Source organism: Cydia pomonella, chromosome 2 (assembly GCF_033807575.1).
Source record: "Cydia pomonella isolate Wapato2018A chromosome 2, ilCydPomo1, whole genome shotgun sequence".
NCBI lineage: Eukaryota > Metazoa > Arthropoda > Insecta > Lepidoptera > Tortricidae > Cydia > Cydia pomonella.
The window spans coordinates 4,290,885-4,304,129 of record NC_084704.1 but is presented as its reverse complement, the minus strand read 5'-3'; the positions used below and the strand labels follow the sequence as shown (position 1 = coordinate 4,304,129).

General features: G+C 37.8%; 1 protein-coding gene across 1 annotated transcript in view; it reads left to right on the top strand.

The window, feature by feature from the left end:
- Positions 1–13,245, top strand: part of LOC133531856 (protein capicua homolog) — an 87,331-nt gene that overhangs the window by 27,054 nt on the left and 47,032 nt on the right. The window contains exon 2 of the mRNA XM_061870253.1: positions 6,117–6,255. Coding sequence (XP_061726237.1) covers positions 6,151–6,255 — 105 coding nt within the window. The 5' untranslated portion in view covers positions 6,117–6,150. The remainder of the gene's footprint in view (positions 1–6,116; positions 6,256–13,245) is intronic.

Below are 13,245 nucleotides of genomic sequence, written 5' to 3'. Positions count from 1 at the left end.
ATACAGCCTACATGAATAGCAATGGTAAATATTACTATGATAGGAGTCAATAAGTATGAAAAATAAGACCTATAAAAGTTAAAAATTTTACCATGGTTTTATGGTTATCTATTTAATTTACCCCAATTTCGCATACACCCGATATAGTCCGATTATATCTTTATTTGGATCTGTTATATTGGATCCTCGTATCTAAAAGCTAGCTCTTGGTAGACAGACTTCAGCAAGCGAACCACTGGTCAATGACTTGCGCATCATGTATGATTTGCTGACCTCTTGAAAAACTATAAAAACATTGAACAAGAAGAAGCTTCCATAACTATTTACATTTACACGTTTGCCTTTCCTTTAAATTCGGGCTATGGATGATGATAGAGGTTCGCGCTAGAGCCTTTAATTAAACTAAGCACAAGGAATTTCGTACATTGACCCGCCATTTGCTATCTCTATCGCACGCACATAATTATATTGCCTTCCCGCACGCACATATTGTATACCAAGCTTCACATTCTGGCATAGCAACAAAGCCCGCAAATTAAAACGAGAGCGCACACAGGTCATTAAGCGAGGTTTTTTATAATGTTCATTTATCACATTTAGATATCACTCATTACCGGTTTTGCCCTTTTTTGTCTATCGATGGAACAGGTTTGACTTTACTGGGCACTTAATGCAGTTGAGTAGGTAGTTATGATCTTGTTGGTGTCAGTATGTGTGGATGAAATTGTCGTTATAATTTATAACTACCGCCCCAGTATTGCTTTTACCAAAATAATCACCATTGTATATAGTCCGTCTAAGGGTGTCCACATATGGGCGCCGGCAGCGGGGTGCAAGGGGGTGCATATGCACCCCCCTGGCAGGAAAGAAAATATTTAAAATAAAATTAATGTTTTTTACGCGTCTGTACCAGCATTAGAGTTGGACCAATATTAGTCTGCAATGATTTTTATAGCATAACTCGGAACTAACACAAGAAAAATAAATTACTGCATCGATTCTTCTATTCCATTGATTATGCACCTCCCTGAAAGTAATTCTGACGGCGCCCATGTCCACACCAATCGATCGATAATCAATCGATGCCAACGATCGATTGGTGTGTTAGCGTTGACTGATAGACGGATACATAAATGGATTGATCATCGATCGATGCCACCGATCGCTTGGTGTGGTAACGTCGGCTGATCGACGAATACACTAATCGATCTATGGTGATCGATACCATCGATCGACATACAGGACTAAGACGCTCCTTTATGCCCATGCCGATTAACAGAAGAACGATAAAACTCGACTCGGTACAATATTAATATTGTTTCACGTTTAATACATTGCTCAAAAGATCTTTGAAGTACTCAAGTACGTAGTATCAACATCCGTTGGATGTTTTTTTAGCTAATGGTTAATGGTACAGGATGCTAACTCATTGCAAAAGTCCCCACACGTGTTTTAGCAGGTGACTCAACATTATTTGTCAATTTTGGCTTTCCTAATTTATGACTAGACATAGTACGTACCGCGTAGTATTTATGCAGAAGAATCATATCAGAGATCCTATTAATGTATTTACATACCATTTGACCAAAAAGGAAATAATAGTTACAATGCAATTTATGCAATAAATAGGTACCTACATTTCTGCCGTGTTTACGTAGGGTTGTCATGTGAAAAAATGGAGTATCCTTACCAAGTTTTTACTTCCATTTACTACCAATTTTTATGCAGAAATTTACGCTTCCAGCAGGACTTGAACCCGCAACCTTTGTGGCCATCTCCTTACCCGATAAAATATAAAAGCGCCCATATTCCGAAACCATTCGTGGACCACTACCCCTTAACTCGCCACCATATGATGTAGCTACAGCTACTTCCCATTCTTCTAACTTCAAACTATTAGCTAGCCTTTAGGTTTGGTGAGGTTTCTAAAAACCCTGACACTCGCCAAGTCCCCCTGAAAACCTGACATAGGACCAAAAATCCTGACATATCAGGGGAAATCCTGACGTTTGGCAACCATATGTCTCCGCGCTTCTATTCTGCGTAGTGCCGGATTAACCAATTAGAAAATTAACCAGTTGCTAATGCATAAAGCAGCTAGTATAGAGAGGCATCTCAGGAACCGATTAAATCTGAAGAATAACCTCCCAGAGAGTGGGCCACCGTGGTCTAGAAATGCGTTAGGCATCGGCATGCATCATGTCTTAATACCTACTATTGTTGTACTGCACACAACTTGAGAGAAAGGCCAGAGCACGCCGGCTGCCTATCACGCAAGCGGTGTGCCGTCTCTCATAAAGATCTGTATACTACAATGTGTACGTGCACGTCTACGCGTAGTCGCGTACGCATCCGGTGTGCACGGGCCGGCCTTAAGAGCGTCTATATTTCGAAAACCTCGCTCGCTTTTAAATACTTACTATAGTTTTTTAGATACATTTAGTGTAAAAGAGAGAGATATATATATATATATATATATATATAGAGGTATTACAGTAACTGTACATATACTAAACCAAATTAATAACTAGTTTAAATCAAAAATAGGCCCTTGAGGCATTGTGAGGCAGAAAATGTCGCCAGCATCCTTGGTGCTGGCGACATTTTCTCGTTGTATCGCAATGCTGATACGTTGTGCAAGGAAGCCAACAGCTCTTCGGTCACCAATTAGGTATGTCAACCAGACGCTTCGCGATTTCTGCAAAACTCTTGTTCGCGCTGGGACCCCACGGATCTAGAGTTTCAACGCCAAATGGTAAAAAATGGTACTCTCTACCGAGGCTCTTATATGTATTACTTACGTTTCAAAATACTACTCTAAAATTGATTTTCGATAATATCTTCGATAACGCACTTCCCGTTTTCGAGCAAGTTCATAATTGCCATTCATATCATATCCACTGGCAATTAATATCAATTAAGAATATTCAGTTCCCTCGTACTATAGTTTCCGCGTAAACAAAAGCGCGTTGACTCATTGCAGTAGGCATCGTGTGACGTCAGAGCATGCAACATTTTTAAATGAATTGTCTGTTGTGGAGTATTATAGTTTGTGGTCACGTTTATAATTAGAATTTATAGTGAATTACGTTTAATTTACAACACTTAATTTTAAAGCCTTATCGCTGGGGTTAGACCCCTAATTCTTGGAATAATGTGATAATGTCCAGTCAGCGGTATCTGGGCGGAGGACGAGATGTTCGAAATAATCTAAACACACCTTTATGGGCGAAGCAGTAAGAGCGTGTTTATCAATTTAACCGCTTCGCCATTTTTTTTGCTGACTGACGCATGAGCACGCATTAAGGCTCATTATTTGAGCGTGTGTTCCGGCTCACTGATATAGTAGTCATTCGCATAAATCAGAGCGGCAAAGATGCGCACAAATATCTGAACGTTAGAGTTACGTTGTAGTTATAGACGTTCAGGATTGTTAATCTTATATATCTGATGGCGACTTTAGGAAAATATTTACTTCTAAATCTTCTATAATGTACAGTCGCGGACTTAAATTGTTAGGCCAGTTAGGGTTTACTTTACATTGGGCATTTCATACCGTTAGTATTGACATCCAAACTAGCTTTAACCCTAAATAGTTAAATGTATGTATGTGTATTATATAACAAATAATATATATAGCTACTTACATCATTTTAATACACAATATACGTATACAGTATGCTATACAGGATGACCTTAGCCATTGGACAAACCCTGAAATCCCACGTAGGGTTACTTCTCAGGAATGCTCTGACGTTAACATTTTTTTTAATTAGAACAAAAGATAAAAAATATTTTTTCGAACAAAAGCTATTTGCAATAATCGACAACAAAAAGAAACAGACTGTGTTAATCTTTGGCAGTGTTTTTGACAATTTGTTCGAAATATTTGATAATGATGGCATTCAAATGACATTTTTCACAATCAGAAGCTTATTAGTGTCATAAATAAAAAAGATAATCAAAAAGGTCGAAGAAGGTTCCATACTATTCTTTGAGGATATTACCTTAGGAGCTACTAACATATACAGGCTGCTCCAAAGTAAAAAATGGTAATTTGTTAATTTCTTGGAAACCGCTACACCGGTTGTTATGACACTGTACACTGGTTCTAAATACCCTAATGCATATGTACATTTCGGCTTTGTCCAATGGCTAGGGACACACTGTATACGTAAATAGTAAAAAACTATATAGCCAGTAATGCATGTTTAATTAAATAATTAAGCTTTTTTCGTTGACTGAGTAAATTTTATATAAGGTATAGGAAAATTAGTTATCCAAAATCCGATCGCTCTCTAACTTGGGTCTAATATATTGTAACTAATAGCCCTTACACAGGCCCCGGCCTTTTATAGTGAAAAGTTTGCTGTACATATTTACTGAATAAAAATAATAAAAAATAGGTACAGAATGTACAGATATTCTTTATTGTATACCTCAATAGAAGAAAATAATGCAGAAAGAAAAAAAACAAGTAGAGGGAAACAACAGGCGACCTTATCGCTAAAGCGATCATCAATTCGAGCTTCCAGAAATTAGTATTAATTTAGTTGCGGAAGGATAAATATAATAAGAAAAAGGATCGCCTCTCAAATGCATCGCTTGCGGGGTAGCACCAACAGCTTGCTGGTAGATATAGCGGAGAGATGGGACTGTCCATTTTTTTGTCACTGGGCGTCAGCTCATCGTCCTGTGTACCAAGACCCCAAATGAAACCGTGAGACTTAGGTTAAGATGTGCTAACACTAGTTTTTTTTTTAATACTACGTCGGTGGCAAACAAGCATACGGCCCGCCTGATGGTAAGCAGTCTCCGTAGCCTATGTACGCCTGCAACTCCAGAGGAGTTACATGCGCGTTGCCGACCCTAACCCCCTCCCACCCTCGTTGAGCTCTGGCAACCTTACTCACCGGCAGGAACACAACACTATGAGTAGGGTCTAGTGTTATTTGGCTGCTGTTTTCTGTAAGGTGGAGGTACTTCCTCAGTTGGACTCTGCTGTAGATCTACTATTGTAAGTCTGTATATAACTAACAATCTATGGGCAAATTGGCCTGAAATAAAGAAATAAATTAAAAAAATTAAAATAATGATTACCTACATAAGTTTCCTTCACCTAAAAAGAAAAAAACGTTCCGAGAATTCATTGATACGAGCGTCCTTTGATAAAACGCACAACCCGACTTATTCAATGATTATTTGTGTTTCGTTTCCTCCGCATAAACTATACCATGTGAGAAAAGGATAAAACTATACCTACCACTGATAATGATAATACACTCTGCGCATATTAGCGAAAACTCACATTATTAATATTATTAAAGTATATGGTTGACAGATTGCAGAATGCAAATGTTACACAAACTATTAGTTAAATTTGTTTGTGTTTTTCTTATTTTTAATGTTGTTCATAAAAAGTAAATGTTATTAGAAAACCTTTCATTTAAAATGAATTTTTACGTGTGGGGTATCTATGGATAGGTCTTCAAAAATGATATTGAGGTTTTTAATATAATTTATTTCTAAACTGAATAGTTTGCGCGAGAGACACTTCCAAAGTGAAAAAATGTGTGTCCCCCCCCCCCCCCTGTAACTTCTAAAATAACAGAATGAAAAATCTAAAAAAAATATATGATATACATTACCATGCAAACTTCCACCGAAAATTGGTTTGAACGAGATCTAGTAAGTAGTTTTTTTTAATACGTCATAAATGGTACGGAACCCTTCATTGGCGAGTCCGACTCGCACTTGGCCGCTTTTTTTACATTTATCAATGAGGATATTTATTAGACTACGTCTGCGTCTCATTTTACCAACATCGCCATCAAAAGGTGTTTTCCACTAAGTAACACTAAAAACTCCAGGATAGCTTCTAGCTCGTTGCTCTACCAACTAAGCTACTGAGGCTTACCCGCCGACAGTGAATACATAGTTCCTTCATATGCATCTTAGCCTGTATCGCAAAAACACTGTTACGAGTATATAAAATAAATAGCCTTTATTATTGAAGTTTTCAAATAATTAGGTTTCAACTCCAAGCTCCGGCCTTCTCCCAAGCCTTCCATTTACTTCTCATGAATTCAACCTTAATAACGAGGATTTTCCCACAGGATCACGGCCACAATGACTGGGCAGTAGGTGGGCATGCAGCGAGCCGCCGCGGGCGGCGCTCCGCAGCCGCAGCCCTCCGCCGCCGCCCCCGCGCACCCCCGGCGTCTGCACGCGCTCTACCCGGACATTGACGACCAGGTGTGTTTCTTGCACCAAAGTATCCTTTCCTTCCAGGTTTTCACTTCACGCCCCCGCTTAAGTACCCGTACATAATAAAAGGAAAAAATCTCTATGTTTGAAAAGTCCCTCAAAAAACATTAAATAGGCGGCGCTACAATACACCGAAATAAAATGTCATAGAGTAGTATACGCGTGCGTCCGTAAGGGACAGAACATAGGCAATGTGACAAAATTAAAAACACGTTTTAACATTCCTAACAACAAACCACCTACGTAATTTGGTCAGGTTATTTGTTGTCCCTTCCCCATTTCATCTCTATATTATTATACCACTATGGGTCATGTAACCCATGAGCCTACCTAGCGCCACCGGAGAGATTAGGAACTATTATTTAAAGCTGAAAACTAGTCACTTTTGCAATAGTTCTGCCATAAGAGATTTTCCTCCTTTTAATTCCACACTCCATAACCCCTACCACGAGTCACTGACAGTGTCAAAACTTGCACTTATAAGCGAGTATGAGCGAGATGCGTAGAAAGTAGGTGACGTTCTCGATAGCATTTATGCCAGTGCCGAACTGGTGGTAGCCACACAGGTGTCCCTCAGCTCCAGTATTTATGGTTTTCGTGTTTCAATGAGGGCTAACGCGAGGAATTCGTCGCTAGAGGCGCTAGTGTAGCGTGAGGTCTCCGAAATGTACATTGTCAATTTGTCAGTCTCTGGGTGAGTTACGCGCGTTTATTACAAGTATGAATTATTTTGTGAACTTTTTGTAATATCTCTTGAAAATACGAGTTAGTGCTCAATGAGTGTCAGTACTTTAAAAGCGAAGTTAAGAAAAAGAGGTGCAAAACTAAGCGGGCCGAAAGAGCAACTTATTGAGAGGTTAGTTTGTTTACGGTTGGTTAACACCAACAACTGCAACAACTAACCGAATAAAAAATCTTCTTCATCTGACGAGAAAGTAAAATTATCTATACATCCGCCAAAGACATCTATTTATTTAATCTTAATTGCACAATACATGAAGGTACAAAGGACTTAATGCCTTAAGGCATTCTCTACCAGTCAACCAATGGGTTAAACCAGAAAGATTAAGTAGGTGCAGTGTCTTTTAAAGTAAATGAGTTTCTAACCAAGACTATATATATATTGATAAACTTACACATATACTTAATACAAATAAACATACATATATTGATACATACATAATTGTACCAAGTGTGAATCATTAAGTTGATGAAGAAGTCATCTGACGCCAGTGACGCCATGTTTTCAACTAATGACTCTAATGAGATTTCACTTATAAAACGATTACGCTTACGCGCCGCTTGGTGCCCAGAACCCATAACCCCTAGTGTATATTTATTCGATAGCGTAACGTGACGTACGCGTTTGCGTTAAGTCTCATTTTGTATGGGATTTAGAAACAGCGCGCCAAGCGGGACTTAAGGCAAACGCGTACGTCACGTTTCGCTATCGAATAAATGTACACTAGGGGTACAGTACAGAACTCTACGCGTCCCGTACTCGTAACGTTTTTACGATACGTTTACGCTCCGTGTGCTGAGGGCCTTAGTGTGTTTGATGTTGATTTTAGTACTGCAATAAAAATACTCCTATTGTAAAATGTCACATTCTCTATTCACCACGCCTGTGAATGACGTCAATCATTTTAATAACTTACCTATTACTATATCATAGAATAAGCAATTAATCATATATTAAATACTTGTTTGATAAAAACTATTTAACTATTTTTAAATAGATGGCTTCACGTATATGAAAGGATACCTCACTCATTGCAGAAGACAGACATCGAAGTTGCCATAATTTATCGTATGGTATGGAAGTTAAGCACGAAGAATTTCGTACATTGAACCGCCATTTGCTGTCTCTATCGCACGAGCATATAATTATATTGGTTTTCCGCTCGCACAGTGGCACTGACCGCCGGCACATGGGTGGGACGGTAAAAGAGATAGGAACATTGCTATAACCGCAAAAACCGAAGTTCGTTAATTGCGGGCATTTTTCTCTGTCACTCTAATTACGTCTTAGCAAAGAGTCTTAGTGAGAGGAAAAGAGAAAGATCCCCGCAATTTACGAATTTCGGTTTTCGCGGTGAGAAATGGACGGTCAATGTACCAAATTCTTCGTTCTTACCGTCTTTACTTTGTTATTCTTGATCAGTAAAACAATATGGATAAGGACATCTTTATTTATAATTATTTTTTTTATTATTTTTTTTTACAAAAACTTTGGGTTTGTATTGCAGACCCACAAGTAGGTACTCTATCTATACTATACAGCTATTAAGGTATTTATGTATATACGATATCGTTTACAATGATACATTTGTGCGTTTTCAACCAAAAGGTACAGTCGGTTTTCAATAAGGTTGAATTCAAATTGAAGCTATATGGAAATAGCGCCTTATTGACATTCAACAATAAGTATCCTTTTGGTTGAGAATGGCCCATTTATTTAACATTTCCGCCTGTTATGATATCGCGCCGTTTAGTATTTATTATAACATTTCAAAGGAAATAATTGCGAATTATGCAATATTGTTTTGTGAATTTAATTTTACCTCACACAGTTATTCAAGCGTTTTGACATATTGAAATGTAGGTATATTTTATGGTTATTGTACTCAATATCCGTATCCTTTTGCTATAGCCGTTTAGTTATATTTTCATCTCGTAATATAGTATTTGTATATAATTCTATCTAATATTTAGTGACAAGCTATTGCCAAATACGTCCAACCCAAAGTTTTTAATGAATGTGAAATCACAACTACAATTTGTACAGTACCTAATAGTTCGTGTCATCCACGATGACGCGCAGATTTGTCAAATCTAACCTTTAATAACATGGCAATACGACTCAAGGCAGTTATTTTAAATTTTATACTATAGTTTTTTTCATATTTGAGATTTTTATTTCATTTCTACTCAGAATCTCGAGCTCTTTCAATCGCGCGGCGGCGGCAGCGGCAAGCGGTGGCCATAGGTTGGAGCGAGACACAGCGATCCGACCTTTCGTTCCCACCTATGGCCGCCGCTCGCCGCTGCGTGAAGTCGTGGCCGGGCCGTAATAGGAGAAGAATAAGGGCCCTTGAATTTCCATACATTTTTCCTTGCATTCCGTTACCGTCATACAAAGTCTATGAAAAATGGTAACGAAATAGAAATAACTACTACTATAGTAGCACAACAGGGGTGCGAAGTGTTAGGGTCGGCAACGCGCATGTAACACCTCTGGAGTTACAGGCGTCCATAGGCTAAGGAGACTGCTTAACATCAGGAGGGCCGTATGCTTGATTGCCACCGACATAGTATTAAAAACAATAGAATTAAGATCTTGGGACATTTTTTGTCTAATTAGGATCAAAAGAACTCGTGATTCGGAGTAGAAATAACAAAAAAATCCGAAATATGAAAAAAGTGTACCTACAACTATAAAACAGGCAAAATACACGTAAAGCGCATTATACGTTTACCAATCTTTACCAACGAAAATTGAACCTTATTATTACCGAGCAACATATGAGACTAGAAAAAGCGGTCTGAAACAGAGCGTCAAACGCAAGATTAATTACGATTAGTACGTCGCTCCACGTGCGAGCGGGATGTCGTTATAATACGCGCATAGCGTTGTCTCGCTCAAACATCGCAAGGTGCGAATAGGATCCAGTATGCTAAGCGCCCACATCGACATTATTATTGTCATATAACTCCCTTAATTAAAATGTTATGCAATTCTGTAGCTCGCTTGTCTTCTCATTCAGTCAATATTTTTTGGTCGTAATCGTCGTAGAGCACAATTCACTGTATACGTTCGTGACTTTTATTTACTTTAGATGGATCATAAAATGACAACATAACAATAAGTGGCAAACAGATGTAAGATGCTCATTTATTTTATTGTTAAACCTATTCTTTAGGCGATTGAGTAATAGCTGTTTTTTGCGAGATATAGTTTACAGGTAAAGAGTACGTGAGGAGAATATATAAGTCGTTAATTCGGGGAAATCCGGCGCATATGTCTTCATGTGTGTACCAAAGACAGGTAAATATTATAGACTAGACTCTGCGTGCAAAGTTGCACATTAAACAGTTCGAAATATTGTATTTGCGTGTTGCATTCCGTAGTACGCTAAATAATATTGCACGGGGCTACACCGGATTTCCAATTTGCCTATACCAATACATAACCTAAAGCAAAATACTAAAATATTTTATTGTACATATTTCATGCGTACAGGAGGAGAGGACTTATTCTTCTTGAGCAACGTTTAAGGCTCAATATAAATTAATGATTTAGATGTTATACTTCGCGAAATGGTGCGCGTCATCCCATTTAATAACAATAGTTGCATGAAACTAATTATTTAGTTTTGAACTGAGCTCGTCAAAATAATCTATTCGGTATTGTGTTTAAAATCGCAAAAGGGGTACCGTAAAAAAACGGCCAAAAGTATTATTTTCAGACTTCGACTGATTTATATATTCGTGCCAAATTTCAGCTTTCTAGCAACGATTTTGGAGTAAGGCCACAGACGGACAGACAGATAAACGGACAACGCGAAACCATAATTCCTAGTTCACTACGGAACCCTAAAAAAAGTTTAATGTTTGCTTATTATCATTTCCAAAGCTGTAGGCAGTTTAGGTACCTACATAATGTTGTACTATCCAGAGGTGGCAGCGGTAACATCTATATGGAGTGCCACGCGCCTTCTTAACACGTGTTGACCACCCGCTACATCTAATTGTTCATTATGAATCTACTGGCTAACCCCATAGAGTTCCGACCCTTTTTTATATGGCGCCTCCGGTTTCATGTTTAAAAAACTATACAGAACAAAACAATCTTCAGATGAGCTCAGTTTTAAAACTAACGACCATACCTGTGACTCACAACAATTATTTTCTATTAATAAAGTATAAGGTTTGACAGTCTTAATTAAGTTGTCTATGAAGTGACGTATGACGCATACATAAGGCGCGAGATATCGACTGCTCGGATGCTACTGCTCTAATATATTGTAATTTTACAATCGAGCAATAAAAGTCTAGATAATGACGATAAGTCAGCCTTTCGTTTCATAATAGAAATATTTTTAATGTGATTATGTATTTATATGAAACATGCTTTATTCAAACAATGAATATGTTAAATGTGTGTGTTGGGTACGCTAAGATAGTCCGAGAGATAAGTTTTAACAATAGTAATGTCGTAATAGAAATAGTTGCAGGAACACAATTTTTTATAATAACTCTTTGTACAGCTAGCTAGGTGGGTATGCACTTTTGTAGCTATGTGTATATGACAATTAAGTATAAATCCAAATTTTTCCTGTTATAGTACGGTCGCCAAATCTCAAAAGCCCTCTAGAAACACGATTTAATTGACTCGGCTCGGCCTTACCCACAACCGGTATCAATGTGTTCGGACAGTTCTCCTGATCACCGTACATGCGGTAGTAAAGCGGAAAAATGGTGGAGGGGATAGTAATGACGTCACAAAGATGGCGGCCGGACCTATTCTTTTTGGCGGGGTATCTCGAAAACCACTTAACCGATTTTAATCATCGAGGTGTCAAATAATAGCTTATATTATGGAGATTATTTCCTTTTCTACAAACATTTACGTGAAACCTATAGGAAAAAAATAATCACAAAAAACAGTTTTTTTATAAAATTAGTTTTTTTTATTTTGTAAAAATCTCCGTAAATATTAGCATTTCGCAAATTTTGTTTAATATAAAACATATTGCTTCATTATCAAGGAATATAATGAGCCTTAAAACATACAGATCGAGTAATAAACAATGAAGCTACACTCATTTATTTGCGCATGGGTAACGATAACTGGCTTTTACCGATCGAAACTGTGGTGACTGTACGATACGTATTGAATGGAATTTATAGAGTATCGGTTTTAATTACTGAAATTATAATGACAATTATAAAAACCAGACACAATAATGTTACCTTACTTCGACGTTTAGTCTCTTTTTTCGTCTTAATCATAGGTAGGTACATATTTCTTTTTACTTAAAATTTTTATACAGGGTGAACTTTTAACCACCAGTCATACTCTGCGCAGCGACTTTATAGGTCATACTGAACAACTTTTACTATTAGTAGTCCCCAAGCCGCTCCGAGGCCAGATTTAATTGACTCAGCTCGGCCTTACCCACAACCGGTATCAATGTGTTCGGGCGTTTCTCCTGATCACCGTACATGCGGTAGTAAAGCAGAAAAATGGTGGGAGGGGATAGTAATGACGTCACAAAGATGGCGTCCGGACCTATTCTTTTTGGCGGTGTATCTCAAAAACCACTTAACCGATTGTATTCATCGAGGTGTCAACTAATAGCTTATATTATGGAGATTATTTCCTTTTTACAAACATTTACGTGAAACCTATAGGAAAATAATAATCACAAAAAACATTTTTTTTTTAATACATTTGGTTGGTAGGTTTGTCTTATGTTTTAAAGCAGTAAAATCTTTCAAGTCGAAACACAGTATAAATATACATTTTGTTGTCTAAGCTAAAAGTATGATGTTCATTGTTTAAGACTGATTAGTGATTACTGAATTAAATAACATGCTATTTGTTATTTTTGTTTTATTTTTTAAATCAGGTATTAATTTATTCACTATGTATCACTATACAGGCAAAATGTGTATCATAGTTGGTCTGTAAGTACTTACTACTTGTGTCGAATATAGGTATAAGATGAAATTTTAACCACCAGCCATACTCTGCGCAGTGACTTTACAGGTCATACTGAACAACTTTTATTATGGGACCAATACCGAATCACGCAAGAAAATTTGGATCTGGAATGACACCCACTGGCTGTGCCCTACCACACAAAGCGAGATGACATTCAGAATGCCCATACCTCTCTTTTGGACGTAGTTTAAGGACGTACCCGGGTCCATGACGCATGCTCGCCACACCGCTGCTTAAAATAAGCTGAC